At 36.8% G+C, this 19,041-nt stretch overlaps 1 protein-coding gene and 1 non-coding gene across 12 annotated transcripts in view; one reads left to right on the forward strand and one right to left on the reverse strand.

Moving 5' to 3' along the window:
- Positions 1-19,041, forward strand: part of TFDP2 (transcription factor Dp-2) — a 175,494-nt gene that overhangs the window by 87,928 nt on the left and 68,525 nt on the right. The window contains exon 1 of one of the 11 annotated variants that reach the window (XM_059163890.1): positions 15,415-15,517. The exons of 8 other annotated variants lie outside the window; for them this stretch is intronic. In XM_059163890.1, coding sequence (XP_059019873.1) covers positions 15,487-15,517 — 31 coding nt within the window. In that variant the 5' untranslated portion in view covers positions 15,415-15,486. Of the gene's footprint in view, positions 1-15,414; positions 15,518-15,911; positions 15,937-16,606; positions 16,752-19,041 lie in introns of those variants that run through there. 2 more of the 11 variants (XM_059163896.1, XM_059163895.1) reach the window with 2 other exon arrangements.
- Positions 5,727-5,867, reverse strand: LOC131826097 (U4 spliceosomal RNA). Its single transcript, XR_009351411.1, has one exon. It is a non-coding gene; the product is annotated as a U4 spliceosomal RNA (small nuclear RNA).

Genomic DNA, 19,041 nt, shown 5'->3' on the forward strand with positions numbered 1-19,041 from the left:
CAGCTCCTGTGGCTGGCTGATTAAGTCTCCAGTCCCTCAGTAGGTCTGCTGATGTGACCCAAATGCCCCCACCCTAAATCTCATTGTGCCTTGAAGCCTCCACCCCAAATTATATTGTTCAAGACACTTTTATCAGGTAAGACATTCCCAGGACTTAGAGATTACCTCTCAGAAGCTAAGGGCAAAAGCCAGACTTCGCTTTGGGTAAAAAATTCTTTACTACCTAGACTAGTAACCAAAATATAAAAAGAATAATAACAACAGTTGTCTTCAACAACAGTAAGAAAACAGCTGAGTTAAAAAGTGAACAGACACCTCACCAAAGGATGTATACAGAAGGCAAGTAAGAGGTGCCTGGTTGACTTAGCCAATTAAGCATCTGCCTTTGGCTCAGGTCATGATCTTGGGGTCCTGGGATCAAGCTCCACATCGGGCTCCCTGCTCAGGGTGAGTCTGCTCCTCCCTCTCCTTCTGCCCCTCCCCACTGCTTGTGCTCACTTGCATGCATGCCTGGGCTTACTCTCTCCTCTTAAAATCTTAATAAAGGCAAATAATTTGTCATTAAGAAATTACAAGTTAAAACAACAGTGAGGGGCGCCTGGGTGGCTCAGTGGGTTAAAGCCTCTGCCTTCAGCTCAGGTAGTGATCCCAGGGTCCTGGGATCGAGCCACACATTAGGCTCTCTGCTTGGCAGGGAGCTTGCTCCCCCGCCCTGCCCCGGCCTGCCTCTCTGCCTACTTGTGATCTCTGTCAAATAAACAAATAAAATATTTTTAAAAAATAAAACAACAGTAAAATGGCACTATACTCCTTTTAGAATGGCTAAAATCCAAAAAGATGACAATACTAAATTTTTGATTAGGATGTGGAACAACAGGGACTCACATTCATTGTTATAGAAAATACAAAATTGGAAAATGCAAAATGATGCAGACACTTTGGAAGACAGTTTGGTAGTTGCTTACAGAGCTAAACAGTCTCCCAGAAAGTCCTGGTTCCCATATCCTCTGTGTGTTTACTTATGTTATTAATTTCCCATATATAACCAAGTTCACATCTCTGCCACCCCTGTAAACAAATACCCTACTCACATTAATACAGTTCTGACACAGTACAGAGAATAACCCTTCTCCTCAAGCATTCATGGAACATTTGAAGATGGTCACCATACTAGAAAACAAAAATAACTTTGCAGTCTGCGAAGCAGAAATTTGATAGACCATTGTATCTGGCCATAATGCAATAAAATTTGAAATTAATGAATGAAGTCCACCTGTCCATTCTCTTCCCAAACAACTACTAAATCCAAACAGAAACCTAAAATGCAACAACTATTAAAAATAATAGGAAAATATAATTTTTATCTATACGCACACATACACAAATATGTGGGATGCAGCCAAGGTTGTGTATGTGCTTTTGTTATTTTAGAATGGAATGAGGGGTACATGGCTGGCTCAGTCCAAAGAACATCCAACTCTTGATCACAGTCTTAAGTTTGAGCCTCATATTGGATGTAGAGATTACTAAAAAAAAAAAAAACCTTAAAAAATTAAAAATAAAAAGGAATGAAACAGTGAATTCCCCTCCCAAAGTTAGGCAAAGGTTAGCAAAAGGAGGAATATATAAAAATAAATCAAAATTGAACAAAAATCAGAAGATAGAAAAGTAAAACTGAAAATCCAGGTAGATTGGATGTAGCAAAACAAATTTCAGGATATCATATAACAAAATGTTGGAACATTAGCGGAATTTGTATATAGAATTATAAAAAATTAATAGATTACCATATAGCAATTATGTTAAGGTATTTAAAAATACAAATGAAAGAAATTATTTGCAGGGGGGATATAAATTACCAAATTGATTATGTTAATCTTTTTTTTTTTTAAATCTTTTATTTATTTATTTATTTGATAGACAGAGAGAGATCACAAGTAGGCAGAGAGGCAGGCAGAGAGAGAGGGAGGAAGCAGGCTCCCCGCTGAGCAGAGAGCCCGATGCGGGGCTCGATCCCAGGACCCTGAGATCATGACCTGAGCCGAAGGCAGAGGCTTAAACCACTGAGCCACCCAGGCGCCCCTGTTAATCTTTTTTTAAAGTCTGTTTTATTTATATTTTTTAGGTAAACCCTACTCCCAGTGCGGAGCTTTTATTTTTTATTTTTTAAGATTTTATTTATTTGATAGAGATCACAAGTAGGCAGACAGGCAGGCGGCGGGGGAGGTGGGAAGCAGGCTCCCTGCTGAGCAGAGAACCTGATACGGGGCTCGATCCCAGGACCCTAGGATATGACCTGAGCTGAAGGCAGAGGCATTAACCCCTGAGCCACCCAGGTGCCCCCCAATGTGGAGCTTTAACTCACAACTCCATGATCAAGAATCACATGGTCTTTTCACTGAGCCAGGCAGGTGCCCCCAAAATTGATTATTTTAAAAAGTAGAAAACTTGAAGTCTAGTATGTTGAAAGAAATGGAAATACTGTCCCCCAAAATTATTTTGAACAGACTCTTCTTTGGGTTCTTAGGTGGCCTAGTCAGTTGAGCATACAGCTTTAGCTCAGGTCATGTTCTCAGGGCTCCGGAATTGAGCCCTGGCGTTGGGCTCAGCAGGAGTCTGCTTGTCCCTCTTCCTCTGCCCCTCTGTCATGCTCTCCCTCTCTCTAAAATAATCTTTAGGGGACTGGCGAAGACTCTTCTCTTCATAGTTTTATGGGCAAGCTTTTTTCCTGTTTCTGTGAATAGATAATCAGGCAGGATAACATACAGAGTATAAAACCAAAGGCTCTCAGGTGTGCCTGGGTGACTCAGTGGGTTTAAAGCCTTTGCTTTTGGCTCAGGTCATGATCCCAGGGTCCTGGGATTGAGCCCCACATCGGGCTTTCTGCTCTGCAGGGAGCCTGCTTCCTCCTCTCTCTCTGCCTGCCTCTCTGCCTACTTGTGATCTCTGTCAGATAAATAAAGAAAAAAATCTTAAAAAAAAAAAAAAACAAAAAAAAAACACAACATTTCCATTAGAAACACATTCCCATTTATTTTTTTTTTTTAAGATTTTATTTATTTATTTGAAAAGAAATGACAAGCAGGCAGAGAGGCAGGCAGAGAGAGAGGGGGGGAAGCAGGCTCCCCACTGAGCAGAGAGCCCCATGTGGGGCTTGATCCCAGGACCCTGGGATAATGACCTGAGCTGAAGGCAGAGGCTTTAACCCACTGAGCCACGCAGGCACCCCAACACATTCCCATTTAAAACAGGAACAAGAGGGGGTGCCTGTATGGCTCAGTGGGTTATGTGTCTGCCTTCAGCTCAGGCCATGATCCCAGTGTCCTGGAATTGAGCCCCGTATCTGGCTCCTTGCTTAGCAGAGAGCCGGCTTCTCCCTCTCCCTCTGCCTCCTGCTCCCCCTGATTGTGCTCTCTCTGTGTCAAATAAAATCTTAAAAATAAATAAATAAAACAGGAACAAGATAAGAAGGTCCACTGGTGGGGCACCTGGGTAGCTCAGTGGGTTGAAGCCTCTGCCTTCAGCTCAGGTCATGACCCCAGGGTCCTGGGATTGACCCCCCACATTGGGTTCTCTGCTCAGCAGGGAGCCTGCTTCCCCCCTCCCCTGCTGCACCCCACCCCCGCCGTCTGCCTCTCTGCCTACTTGTGATCTCTGTCAAATAAATAAATAAAATCTTTAAAAAAAAAAAAAAAAAGAGGAGGAGGAGGTCCACTGGCCCCATTATTATGTATTCAGTTTTTTGATGCTCTGTTTTTTAAAGTCAGGTTTACTCTTTCTTATATTTTTATATGTTGTATATTTTGAGCCCTGCAACCTTGTTAAACTGATAAGTTTACTAAAATTTATTACTTTTGCTAGTTTTTTTTATAGATTCTTTTGGATTATCTGTGCCAGTGAGCATTCTTTGGATAGATACCATTTGGTTATGATGTAATATCTTTTTTTATCTATTGCTGTATCAACTTTGCTGACATTTTATTTAGGATCTTTTTTATAGTGGTAACGTATTCATAACATAAAATTTACTATCTTAACCATTTTCAAGTGTGTAATTTGGTGGTTTTGAGTACATTCACATTGTTGCGCAACCATCACCATTATCCATCTCCAATTTTTTCTTCATCCCAAACAGAAACTCTGTACCCATTAAATAATAAATCCATATTCCCCCTTCTCTGGCTACTGGTAACCATTATTCTCATTTTTTGTCTTTATGAATTTGATTATTCTAGGTGACTTCCTTATGTAAGTGGAGACATACATTATTGATCGTTTTGTCTGGCCTATTGCACTTAACATAGTATTTTCAAGATTTACCCATATTGTAGCATTTATCAGAATTTCATTTTTTAAAAAATTATTAACATACAGTGTATTATTTGCCCCAGGGTCACAGGTCTGTGAATCATCAGGCTTACATATTTCATAGCACTCACCATAGCACATACCCTCCCCAGAATTTCAGTCTTTTTTTTAGGCTAGTTAATTAATAGGTTTTTTGCAACTGTGTTCAAGCAGGATATTGGTTTGGAATTATCAAAGACTGTACTTTCAGGGATCATTTCTATAGTTTGGTTTGGAATTATCTTGTGATTTCTTTGTTTGGTTTTCTCTCAGGTTAGTGCCAGCTTTATCAAATGAGTTGGAAAATGGTTTGTACTCTTCTGTTTTCTGGAAGAGTTGGTATAGTGTTAGATGAGTTATTCCATAAATATTTGGTAGAAATTGCCTTTGAAGACATTTGGGCCTGGAGTCTTCTTTTGTGAGGAGACTCTAAACTGGAAATTCAATTTCTGTAGTAGGTATAGGGCTATTCAGGTTGTCTATTTTTCTTGCGTGAGCTCTGGTAATTTGTACCTTTCAGTGATTTTGGAAATGTGTTGTTTAATATTTGGGAATTTTCCAGAAATCTTTCTGTTAATTGATTTCTAGTTTAATTCCACTGTGATCAGAGACCATCCTTTGGGGATTATTTAAATTGTTTTGCAATTTGAAGTTTCTTTCAAGATCTGTTGTATCGCCTTAGTTAAAGTGCACTAAAAAGACTGTGAATTTTGCTGATGTTGAATGCAGTGTTCTACAAATATTAATGACTCAAGTTGATTGGTAGTGTTGTTCAGATTTTCTATATCCTCACTATGTGTCTACTTGTTCTATTGATTACTGAGAGAGGAATGTTGGTCTCCAATTATAATGGTGCCTTTTCTGTTTCTCCTTTGAGTTGTCACTTTTTCTTACATATATTTTGAAACTCTGTTGTTGGGTACATGCACAGTTAGGATTGTTATGTGTTATTTTATTGTTGTTGTTTGCAATATTTTCTTTTATCATTATGTAATACTTGTGTTTATCCCTGGTAACAGTCCTTGTTCTAGGAGTCTCTGAATTTTAATTAGGGTCTCTAGATAATTTACAATTACTGTAATTACTGAGATGTTGAATTTGAATCTGCCATATTGCTACTTTATTCTTCCTTTATGCCCCATCTGTTCTCCATTCCTTTCTTTTTCTTGATTTTTTGGGTTAAATTAGGTATTTTTCTTGTGATTCCATCTTATGTCCCATTTTATCTTTGCTAATTTACCTCTTTTTAAGCCATTTTTATTTAGCATTTGCTGTAGGGTTTAAAGAGTATATCTTTGAATTATCACAGTCTACTTTCAAGGAATGTTATACCATACATTTATACTTCATTTTCTGCCCTCTTTTATGCACTGTTAGCATACATTTTTGCTTTTACATAATTGTAAACCCTATAATACATTGTAAGTGTTTTGGTTTAGAATCTTAGTTACCTTTTCAATTAGCAATAATCGCATCTCGGATAAACCTCATTGGCCACAATACTGCCACTGCGCAAAGCTCTTAGTTACCTTTTAAAGAGACTAAAGGTTAAAGATAGGAAGAAATTTTCCTCCAGTCTAATAATGAAAAAGTTGGAATAGTTTTTAAAGCCCCTACCTGGTATTTCCAAAATCTGAGTCATCTGTCACTCTGTTTCTGTTGATTAATTTAGCTCTTGCAGTAAGGTTTTTTTTGGCCCTCTTTTGTATGTGTGTTATGATTTTAATGCCACACATTTTGTATAAAAGAACAGTAGAGATTGAAGTAAATAGTATTTATACCTGAAAATGGGCACATTTCTTTTTGATGGGCCATTTGTCTATGGGATTGAGTTGTCAGGAGCTGAGCTGGGTTTGAGTTCTAATGTTGCAATGATTATGTTCATTGTATCTCAGGGGAAGAAAGATACTGAACCTTTAAGAAAAATCTTGGTCTTTAGAAAGGGGAAATGATTCTTAATATTGCATGATGGTAATAGGGTTTGTCTTATGGCCAGACCTATTTGAGTCATGTGTGAATCCTATGAGAATAGGGTAGGTGTAAGTTTTTATGAAAACAATGAAACAGTTGTCTTTTAAAGTATAATTTAATTAGAATCTTGTTAAGTCATTAGCAGTGCTGCCTATGCATATCTCTTATAGGGTATATGTCATAGTAAGGGAGCAAAATATTTTTCCTTGTTTCAGAAAAGGCAAAACTTGAAGCTTTGGCATCTCATGGAGTGTTAGTGTTTCCGCAGAGGAAGGGGGGAGGTGATCTGTTCCTAGTGGAGGCAGCATTACTCAGCAGTACTTACTGGGAATGAGCTTCTAATGAAGCCATGTAAAAGAGTAAAGTGGTGTTTCTTTACTTAGATATGTACTGGAATCATCTGGTATCCTTAGAACAATACCTGTGCCTTGGTCTTGCCCTCAGTGATTCAGATGGAGCTGGTTTGAAATGTGTCTTGGATATAAGTCTGTCATTTGATTCTGATGTGCAGCCAAGGCTGAGGATCACTCCCCTGAAGGCTTGTGGAAATCCTTGTAGGCTGTTGGAGACTCTGTAAGGTCTGGAAGATTTGTATTAGCAGATGGAGGAAATATCAAGTGATATTTAAATTATTATTATTGCTGTGATATACAGTAAAAGCAATTACTTTATTATTTACTAAGAAACATAAAGGATAACTCAATAATTAAAAGTGATTCTGTATTCCTGAAGAGAAAAATAAGTACTTTAAAGTTGACAGTTCTTTCCAAATCAAATAAAAATTACATAATGCCATTTCAGTTGAATCTTATTAGAGATTTTAAAAACCAGTAGTGTCACCCACCACCCAGATGTTGGTTTCTGAAACTATTCTCCAGTAAAAGGATCCAAGCAAGCCTCTTTAGAAACATAGATAATGTAGGTTTGGGGCAGGAAATACACAAGATGAAGCTGGAATACTTCATAATACCAGAAAGTAAGGAAGTATTTAAAAAAAAAAAAAAAAAAAAGTGGATCATGCCAACGCAGCACAGGAGCCAACCTGGAAAAAAGATCCCTGGCCAAAACTGGAGCCATTTGAGCAACAAAGTAAATTCTGTGTTGGATTTTAACTTTAAGTATAAAATAAAAATACATGAGTATATACTCATATAAATAGTAATTGAATAAATAAGTGAGGGAGAAGAGACGCGTCTCCATACAGAATTCCAAGTAATTTATTTAGACACCATTTTAGACACTTTTTCCTCAGAGAGGTAGAGCTTACACCCCCCAACCCCACCGTGAGTGTGGGCTGCACTTAGTGTGGTGCTTCCAAATTGCAGCTTATAGAAACACAGGCTGGAGGTGTGAGAGTAACTTTACAGTGAGGAAACCTTAAAAAATAGCCCACCAGTTGATCCTCAAGGTTAACTTTATCAGTCATAAGTCATGTTGATAGCTGGTACCCTTGGTACGATGTAATGAGATCTTCCTCCCAGTAACTCACAACTAAGAGAAAAAAAATCAGACAAACCCATAATGAGTGGCATTCTGCAAAATACCTGACCAATTCTTATCAAAACTTTCAAGGTCATCAAACACAAGGCAGATCTGAGAAACTTAACATACCAGAGGAGGATTAGTAAACATAACTAAATGTGATACAAATAAATAAATATTGGCATTGCAAGAAAAACTGTAGCATGGAAAATTCACAAAAGAAATGCAAATGGTAATAAAAATACAAATATGTATTCAACTTAACCAGTAATCAAATGCAAATTTAAATAATAAAAGCCAATGTTTGCCAGTCAATAGAGCGAAGATTTTTATTCTTTTGTTGTTAGTGTTGTTGTTAATACCTAATTTGGGGTTGGGGTTGGTAGAGGCCTGTCTGGGAACTCAAGAGTGATACAAACTCTGGAGGACAGTTTGCTCAGTGCTTATCAAAAATCTTTAAAATGTGCAAACTCTGACTTAGCATTTTCTCTTCTGAGGATTTATCCTGATTAAAGGAAGACCTGTGGGAAATTAGCAAAGAATGTTCACGGCATTATTGATGAGAACGAACAATTGGAAGCGGTGTGATAAATAACTGAGTATTGTGATACTGATGTAGGATGGTATTCTAAAAATGTTATAAACTAAATTTATTAAGTTCAAAAAGTTAACCAGCATGTACAGCATGATCCCTCCCCCTGCTTTTTTTGGAAAAGGAAGAATATGTGGCATAGAAGAAGACTTGATATATGTATGTAAAGCATTCATTATGATCATTATGATCATTTCTGGGTATTTGAATTGTGGATGATTTTTATTTTTTCCTATATGCATTTATTTGTTCTTCTTATCTACTTCTCATTCTTTAAATCTATTTCCCTTTGAAGTGTGAGTCAGTGTAAGTCCTCTGGGAAACAAATTGGTAATATTAATCAAACTCCTTAAAACAGGTGATGTTCTTTCACTCACTAAAAACCCTTCTTGGACTTTGTCATTAGAAAAGAAGAAGAGAGGGGCATCTGGGTGGCATTATCGGTTAAGCATCTGACTCTTGATTTCAGCCTGGGTCATGATCTCAGTCATGGGATTGAGCCCCACATTGGGCTCTGCACTCAGACAAGAGTCTGCTTGTCCCTCTGCCTCTTCCCCTTCCCTCTGCTCTCTTTCTCTCTCTCTCAAATAAATAAATCAATAAAATCTTTTTTTTTTAAAAGTACGATTTGAGTGTAGATTTGTTTACTACATAATTTTTTTACATAATCATTTATAATGGCAAAATATGGAGACTTGCAAATATCCATTTATAGGGAAATAAAATATGGCACGTGTACAGTGAGATATTGTACATTCCTGATTGTGTTTAGAGAGTATTTGTTGAGGTCTGATATCCGGTGTTCCTTTTTAGACTTCTGCTCAGAATGGCATCCATGATCCTGATTCACTCCCCAGGTTCTTTGTGGTAGCCTCAAATAAGAAAATAAGAAATGAGTTCCTTCTACTATTTTATGTTAATAAAAAAAGTTAGTAAATTACTTTTTTTCCCCCTAAAGCCATTCTCTCATGTATATTTTATTTTACTTCCTCAGTTTCTATTTTTTTTGCTTTACTTTTAAGGTTATGAGTGTTAGGTGAGCCTTTTCACAGTTCTGTGCTGACCAAAATGTTCTCCTTGCTTTTACCTTGCTGACACATCCCTGTCTTCCAGGTTACAGCTTGAATATCACTCTCTTCAGAGAGATCTTCCTAGAGCACCTTGTATAAAGGGCTCACATGGAATACCCCTTCTCAGCTCTTTGAGCCACTAGTTTCTTTCCTGGCAGTGGACACAGTTGGTATTTTTGTATTTGTTTGCTTGTTTTTAGTGTTTCCTCCATTAGACTATAACTTCCTGAGGCTAGGGATTATATTTCTTTCTTCCCCTACTTAAGGTTGACATGTTGTAAATAGTTAGTAAATATGTGTAGATGGAGTGAACTAGCTTAATTTTGCAGCTTTGATAGATCTCATTAAGAATTTATCATGTAATTGTTGTTATAATTTAGATTGTCCAAAATTATTCATTGATCTTAGCTATACTGGTCTTGAGATTTTAATGTATTTTATGTAAGAATATACAGGTAGGAGGTTATGTTAGACTCAAGAAGTAAGAGGAGCTCTTACTACTAATGGATGCAGAGGAGTTAGTTGGATTAAGGAGGTAAAGAAGAGGGGTGTCTGGGTGGTTCAGTGGGCTAAAGCCTCTGCCTTTGGCTAGGGTCATGATCCCAGAGTCCTGGGATTGAGCCCTGCATCGGGCTCGCAGCTCAGCAGGGAGCCTGCTTCCCTTCCTCACTCTGCCTGCCTCTCTGTCTACTTGTAATCTCTGTCAAATAAATAAATAAAATCTAAAAAAAAAAAAGTAAAGAAGAAAAAAGGAATTTTGGACAAACTGTTAAATGTGCTTTTTTAAAAAGTTGACTATTTTGTCAGCAGTTTTAAGTTCATAGTAAAATTAAGTGGAAAGTACAGATTTCCCACATACCCTCTGTTCCTACTCACATATAAGTTTTTGTTTTGCTTTTTCAGTTTTTTTTTTTTATTGTGGTAAAATATACATGACATAAAACATCATCCTAGTCGTTTTTAAGTATACCATTCAGTGATACAGAACACATTCATAGTGCTGTACAATCATCATACCATCCATCTCTATAATTTTTCATCTTGTAAAACTGGAGCTCTGTATCTATTAAATAGTAATTCCTATTCTCCCCTCCCAGCCCCTGACAACCACCATTCTTTTTTATGTCTCTGTGATTTGGCTACTCTCAGTAGTCATATAAGTAAAATCATAGAGTATTTGTCTCTTTGTGATGTAGCACCCTGTCTTTAAGTTTCATATATATTATAGCTTTTCTCAGAATTTTCTTCCTTTTTAAGGTTGAGTAATATTCCATTGTATGTATTTACTACATTTTGCTTGTCATTTACCATTAGTGGTCAGATGGGTTGCTTCTGTTCAGCTGTTGCCAATAATGCTGCTATGAATATGTAAGGACAAATATCTCTCCCCATAAGACCCTGCTTTCAGTTCTTTTGGTTACATATCTCGAAGTGGAGCTTATCCAGCAGAATCATATGGCAGTTGTGTTTTTAATTTTCTGAGGAGTCAGCATTCTGATTTCCATAGTACCTCTGCCATTTTACATTGCATCAGCAGTTCACAAAGATGACAGTTTCTCCACATTTTCATCAACACTTTTTTTCTGTTGTTTTGGTATTAGCCATCTTAATGGTTATGAGGTGATATCATTATAATTTTAATTTGCATTTCCCTAAAGATTAGTGATGTTGAAATCCTTTCCTGTGCATATTGGCCATTTATATATTTTCTTTGGACAAATGTCTGTTCAAGTCCTTTGCCCATTTTTAAATTATACTGTTTGGATTTTTGTTGTGGTTGACTTTTAGGTAGAAAATAAGGTTTGATACTTTCTAAGGTAGAGGGTGAGGGGTCAGATTGAGGAAAATTTAGACTACTGTTTTAAATAGTTTGCTGTTATTATCTAGACCAGAGAACGTATTTTTTTTTTAAAAAAAAAGATTTTATTTGAGGAAGAGAAACGGCGAGAGCAGGAGGGAGGGGCAGAGGGTGAGGGAGGAGCAGACTCCCCACTGAGCAGGGAGCCCTATGCAGGACTCCATCCCAGGACCTGGGATCACGACCTGAGCTGAAGGCAGAGGCTTAACTACTGAGCCATTCAGGCGGCTGAGCCACCTAGACCAGAAATGTTTAATAGAACTTTCTCTGATGATGGAAATGTTTTATATCTGTAAGCCATTAGCCATATGTGGCTGTTGCAGACTTAACGTGTGTCTAACACAACTGGAAAATCAAGTTTTTAGTTTCATTTAACTTGAATCAATTTAAACTTAAATAGCCATATGTGGCTTAAGGCTACCACTATTTTTGATAGGGTAGTCAGGAGATCATCAGAAGTTGTATTTCTTTCTTTTTTTTTTTTTAAGATTTTATTTATTTATTTGAGAGAGAGAACATGAGCAGGGAGAGGGACAGAGAGAGAAGCAGACTCCCCACTGAGTAGGGAGCCCAGTGCAGGATTGATCCCAGGACCCCAGGATCACGAACTGAGCCAAAGGCAGATGCTTAACCAACTGAGCCACCCAGGTGCTCCAGAAGTTGTTTTTCTTACTTATTTTGTTTTTATAGTAGGGTAATGATGCGTATTTTGGGGGAGGAAAAAAACTGGAAACAATGTGGGCATTTGGATGGTAAAGAAGCAGTGGGAATAGAAAGTCACTTTCTATTCTGGATGAATATGCCTTTAACAAGAATGGGAAACATAGGAGGATGAGTTGGTTTGGGAAGGTAGACATGGAGCTCAGTACTGCAGAAATTGACTTGAGATTTTGGAACTTAGAGGCAGAAATGTCCAGTGGGCAATTGTAAATTAGAGTGCAGTGCAGAACAGAGAAAACAAGGGCTAGAAGTATAAATTTTCATAGTCATCTATATATAGTGGTGATAAAGCCATGGAAATAGGTAATACCCCTCAAAGAGGAAATGTAAGTCTTGAATAAAGGAGCATCAAGGATAGATCCTTGAAAAATTTCTGTATTTAAAGGTGGGAAGAAGAACAGGAGCAATGAAAGTGAGGTTACTTTTTACTGCATGATATATTTAAGAAATTATCACTTATCCATGCAAGTGGTAGCAGGGACTTTTTGCTTTAGATGTAGTTTTCATCAGGATGATTAGACATTTTATTTCAAAATGTGAGTAAGTATAGGAAACCAGCATGGGTAATTTTCATTCCCTCACAACATGGATTTGGCAGATACTGACTTTAGCAGAATGGGCAAGTAAAAACTATGGTTAGGCTATCATAATATCATTTCTGCCTGTAGATTCAGAAAGGTACCTGCAAGATGTGGTTACCAATAACCATCACAAACTCCAGTCTGAATAATTTAGCTTATAAACCTGGGGGAATTAATGCCTAGCCCCCTTTGGCGTTTTCTAGATAACCAAGTAAGATTAAGGAGAACTTGTTTGAGAGGACATACACAAGATGTATTTTGTTATGCCAGTAGGAACACTTATAATTCCCTCAAAGTGTGTGATGCAGTTGGAAAGGAACACAGAAGCTAGGGATTATGCTGCTCGGCCAGAATGGCTTGAAAGTAGATAGAAAGGCTGTGTAAGTGAAGAATTTGGGACTGGAGAAGGGACACTGGCAAGGAAGGCAGACATGGAGAAAGAAACATGGAAGAATAGGGATAGGCTTAAAGTCAGATCTATGGAGTAGACAGTACTGAGCCCTGTGGAGCAGGTCAGTTTCCTCCCTAGCTCAGTGCCTGATAAGTGCTCAATGAGTATTTGTTGAAGAAAGAATGTGTAATGGTTAGGGAAAAGAAATATTGCTCCTGTAGGAACCATTCCTGATGAAATCTTGCTTTGGTCCCACCTTATCTTACCCATTACTTGATCTCAGCCATCACATGTTTTCTGACCTTGGGTTGCTGTTACATTTTTTTCTTAGAACACATATTGAATATGTGAATATTGCAGGTAATTTATATTTGAAGTTTGTTTTTTTTTTAAAGATTTTATTTATTTGACAGAGATCACAGGTAGGCAGAGAGGCGGGCAGAGAGAGGGAAGCAGTCTCCCTGCTTAGCAGAGAGCCAGATGCAGGGCTTGATCCCAGGACCCTGTCATCATGACCTGAGCCGAAGGCAGAGGTTTAACCCACTGAGCCACCCATTCGCCCTATATTTGAACTTTTAATCATTGTCCAGCTCTGGCAGTGGGACAGGGGGAGGGACTGATACTCTGCTGTTTATAAGTATATGAGTATATCTGAGTACTGAGAAGTTTATTTTCCTTTTGTTTTAGGACTATACCGGAGGGGCGCCTGGGTGGCTCAGTTGGTTGAGTGGTTGAGTGTCTGCCTTCTGCTCAGGTCATGATCCCTGTGGGAGGAGTCCCACATTGGGCTCCCTGCTGAGTGGGGAGCCTGCTTCTCCCCCTGACTTTGCCCCTCTCCCACCTTGTGCTCATGCTCTCTGTCAAATAAATAAAAAATAAAATCTTTAAAAATGAAAAAAGAAAAGTCTACACTAGAATAGTTGTGACCATATCTATCTAGTTCCTGAATATTCTGGCCTTGGGTGACATATGCAGCCACTTCTGGCTGTTGAGACAGGTTAGAGGTGTGCACGTATTTTCTGTGTGTGGTTTATGGTAAGGTGACAAGAATGGTGAGAAGCAGAGGAATTTAAAGTTATTTCTACATATATAAAACTGATGGGATGCCATATGATTTCTAAAATTCATTTTTTATTCAAAAGCCTTGAAATCTGATAGTCCACAAAAACTTAGTGTATAGAATTTTAAGTCAAATACAGTCACATCTGATAGTGAAAACAGATTTTAGAATCTGAAAAGATAGAATCTGAAAAATACAGTCATATAGGTTGTTTTTCAATTTTAAGCTATTATATAATTATAACCCAAGTTAATTAAATCCTTATGCACGTAAATGAAATAGGTAGTACATAGTCTGTTTGCAAAGGAAAGTTTGTTTATGAAAAAATTCTCATCTGTTTTGTTCACATATACATACTTGAATATTTAATAGGCGTTGTTTTAGACGCTGAGGATACAACACTGAAGAAAGCACAAAATCTTTGCCCTTCTGAAGCTTTTGTCAAGACATACTTTCAGAGGGGACTATTTCAGATTAGGTGGTAACTAATCAAAAAAGGAAAGTGATATCTTAGTCTGTCTAGGAGAGTTGTACGTTCAGGGAACTGAAATATAAATGAATTAATTCACTGAAGACAAGGATTTTTGTTTGGCTTTTATCTGATGTGTTCACTACTATATCCTCAGAGCCCCAAATAGTGCTTGGCTCATAATAGGCATTCAGTAAATATATGTCACTGATCAAAGTGTTTATTGTTTTGAATTTGTATATCATACTCATGTACTTTAGTAAATGATTTCTACATCTAGCTAGTTGACAGTTTTATCTCAGTTACCTTATTTTTATGTTTGTTACCTACTTTTGGTTTCTCCTTGTACCCACATGTCAGGATATAGGAAAAGCTTATTAATATTAATAATTAGTCATATGGTGATCTGAGATTATAAAAGATAGATTTGGAAAGGAACTTTAGAGGTCATCTTTTGTTTAGCCTCCTGCCTAGGAAAAACTGAGTAAGATGATTAGGTATGTATTTTTAATTAATCATTTAAAAAACTAGGACAACATGATGGGATTCTCTTGAGAAAATGGAGAAAGGTACTTAACCCTAGATATAAAGATACTAACCTGAAAAACTTAGAACTTCTAACCGTGTGGGAAAGTGAAAAAAATTGAGCCCAACTAAGCTGCTCTTTGTTGATATCAGAAACGGGCCTGTCATTCATGTTGGCATTGAAACATAGCCTCCTATCTCAGGGGGCAGGACTTTTTTTTTTCCCTCCCAGAGGAGCTAGACAGTTACTACAGGTTGAAAAGCCCCGACCAGTTTTTCAAGAGTTTCTCCCCTTTTTTTTTTCTTTTCCTTTTTTTTTTTTTTTTTTTCCCCCTGAAACTTATGGAGCTTTTGCTCCGCTTTCAGGATGCATTAAGTCTCCTGCTTTGTGACTGCTTTGGAGCCAGCAAATACCCTGACATGTACAATTCGAATTATGCAGATTTCATGAGTAAGTTTAATCTTATTTTTTTAGCTAGTTAAAATTCAAGTGATGTTTACAATGTTAATTTGGAGTTAGCCATTTTATCTTTTTACCGCTTTTATCTTAAGCATATTTTTAAAACCTTTAATTTAATAAGAAAGTAAGATTCTACACATTAAAAAGCCCCTTTGTCTCTTAAGACTTACACTTCTAGTTTCTTTTGAATGATCTTTGTTGCATTAGACAGAATTCGTATGTCTTTTGAAAGCCAGTTACTTAAGCAGTTTTCTTGAGCATCTTTTTAGTTTTATTGAGAAGTATTTTAAATTGAGCTTTTCTGAGCTCGATTACTTATGTCTGACACAGTCTCAAGTTTCCACTGAATGGTAACAAAGACTGTAGAGTGTTGTTGGTACTGCAGTGAGAGGCATGCTTCTTTAGACCAGGTAAGAGAGATCATTTTGTTTCTTACTGCTGGGTGAGTTTTTACCCTGTTTATTTTATATTCTTCCAGCAGCAGCAATATTAAGTTGATAAATAGCCAAGAGCACGCTGAATTCAAGACGTCCTTGCTTATTGCAGACAAGCAAGGAAAACTACAGGGTATGGGGGTTGGGTTGGGCGAGGGGGGAGGGGTAGGGTAAGCTTACTTTATCACTCAGTAACTTATATAAATCAATTAAAATGTGAAAGTAATTCTAGAGCTCAGCTTTCCTCTTTCAAGAACTAGGAAAGCAGTTGAGGAAATGAATAATTTTGAAGATACTTCATAGTTATTACTTGTGAATGCAATTCAAATGATAGTTTTTACTTTCATTTCTTTCCAGTAGTTAATAAAATAAGCTTTGCCCTTAACTATACATTTTTTTTATTTGTGAAAACTTTCAAATTGTCAACAGCAAAATATGCTTCCTCAGGATCTTTGAAGTAAACCTGACACTTAAAAAGATATTTCAGCTTTTATAGCTGTTTCACTCCTTTTTTTCCTAGTACATTTTTCTTAAAAGTATTTGGGCTTTGAAAATGTCAGCTGTATTCTAATGAAGCTCGGGCATTGTTTGCTCATAAAGGGGCCGGTGCATTCCACTGCTTTATGGTTTATTATGAGGCACAGTGTGAGAGTGTGGGTGGCACCATTTGGTGTCTGCCTCTTGGGGTAGTGACTGCCATTATGTTAGTGTTGGATTGGCAAAGAAAATATACCATGCAAGATCCTATATGAATCTGGAACCTATGAAGAAAATCTTAACCCTAAATAATAGTGAGTGAGCCTGGAATGTGTGACAACTTGATTGAGTTGATCACTTCAAATATACTCTGGAAAGTCTGCATTTCAGTTACAATTAATATTCTAGCAGGGACAGCTCTTGTTTTTGGATGTATTTAAGAGTTACCCATTCTTTGAATTTTAATAAGGAAGTGAATATTTCTACAATGTTATGACATTTTAAGTAGATACAGTAACATTTTAAATAATACATTTACTTAAAAAGGAGTTTTAAGGAACTTCGTGTGGGTGGGGAGGGGGAGTGAGAGAGGAGGTCAGGCAGAGAGCCTTTCTTTCAGTTAGGAAAGCCCTGATGAAGAAAAAAGCAACAGATGTTTCTTCTGTTACAATTGAGGTTGTTTTATTCGAAATTCACAGTAGCTGGAATGGGTAGGGGAGGTCATAAATCTGACTTAATCGGGGAATAAATAAAACTTAGTCATTTAAAATTTTTTCTTTTATACTTAGAATTTGAGAATCAGTAGAGTAACATACCTTTTGGAAAGACTTTTTAAAAAATCTTAAAAAATTAATATAATTATGGAAATGTGAGAAAGTTAATTTTAGTGCATGTAAGTTATGGAAAAAATGATCATTAAATCCTACAGAATACTTGGAAAAAAGCCTACCCATTATAAAATATATAAGGAATACTTACGTTGCAAAAGTTTGTAATTGCACAATAGATACAAGGCTCAAAATGAAATTGCATTATGAAACATTATTTGCATATAGTGTGAGAGATCCTTTTATCTTCAGTGAGAAGCATAGGACTTCTTCCAAAAAGATCTTTGAGTAAGAAATGGGAGAGAAATATTTTTAGTTTAATTGAAATGAACCTCTTGAAAGATAGTAAACTTGGATTGATTGCTAATGGACAGAGAAGAATGTTTATTTGCGGGAAAAAAAGTAGCAAAGGAAGAGCTTGGAGGCAATACACATGTTAATGAAAGCAGTCAAATTTTGAAAAATAGTTTTTAAATTTGTGGAATTCATAGCAAGTAAAAACTTTTCCTTTTACAAGTAACAAAGAGAAGTTCTATGCTGTTGAATAGTGTGCATTTATAAACATTACAACTTTGTGCATTTCTTAGTTTGATCTTGAAAAACCAGTGCTAGCACCGGATCTTTCACGTATAAGGTACATAGTAAAAATTCACGATACCCTACACTGTAAAATTAGTAAGAATAGATGACAGCCAAAAAAATTCTGTAAACCATAGTTCAAAATTTGTGTAAGGAGCGAATATTAAATGGTTTTCTAAATGTTTAATTGGTCTAAAAAGATACCAACATTCAAGGAGATTATCAAAAATTTCTCTTGCTCTTAACTGGGATCTGGGGGCTTCCCAGAAAATTTTCTTTGCTTCACATAATGACAGAATTTAGAGATTTTGAGGCTTTTCAGATCACTGTTTTACTTAAGATTACATTAAGATTCTAAAATTGATCTTCATGCATTTTTCTTTTTTAAGGAATAGCAATAGGTAGCAGTTGAAGGGTTTTTTTTCTTTCTAAGGTAAGTAAAGTAACTTACATGGAGTTTAAAATGGATTTATAGGAGTACCTGGGTGGCTCAGTTGGTTAACTGTCTGACTCTTGATTTTGGCTCAGATCATGATCTCAGGGTTGTGAGATGGAGCATAGCATCAGGCATAGAGCTTGCTAAAGATTTTCTCCTTCTCTCCCCACCTTCTCAAAAAAAAAAAAAAAAAAAAGGATTTACAAACTATGGTCTGACTAAAGTAAAAATATTTATAATTTTTATCAAAGTATATGTAAGTTTGATGAAATAAACAGCCCTAAAAAATAGTTGATGGCCCCACGTGTGATATATAACTATGACATAATCCTAGATTGTAGTTACCAAAAATATGTGTAACGATTATAAATGTAGGCATGACAGTTGGGTATATAATAGCATCAGCAACAACAATACAGAAATCTTTGAGACTGTTAACCCTTAAAATTAAGAGTAATACACTGAAAGACTTTCAGAGTAGGGTACCTGTAGTTCTCCCATTGTATATATGAACTCAAAACTGAGGTCTGTGGGCATCTAAGCTTTGCCTATTCATTGTTTTCCAAGTTAGAATACCCAGAGAGTGACTAATGTAGACATTCTCTTTGCCTTATGTATATATGTGTACAACTAGAAACAACAGCAACCTAAAAATCTCTCATTTCTTAGGTGGAGGTCAGAGGGAAGATTGCCTGATGTCTATATTTTTCTGAAAAGAAAATCTTTTACATTGTTTAGGAGCAGATAAAATAATATGAGTAT

This window comes from Mustela lutreola, chromosome 2, assembly GCF_030435805.1.
Source record: "Mustela lutreola isolate mMusLut2 chromosome 2, mMusLut2.pri, whole genome shotgun sequence".
Classification (NCBI taxonomy): domain Eukaryota; kingdom Metazoa; phylum Chordata; class Mammalia; order Carnivora; family Mustelidae; genus Mustela; species Mustela lutreola.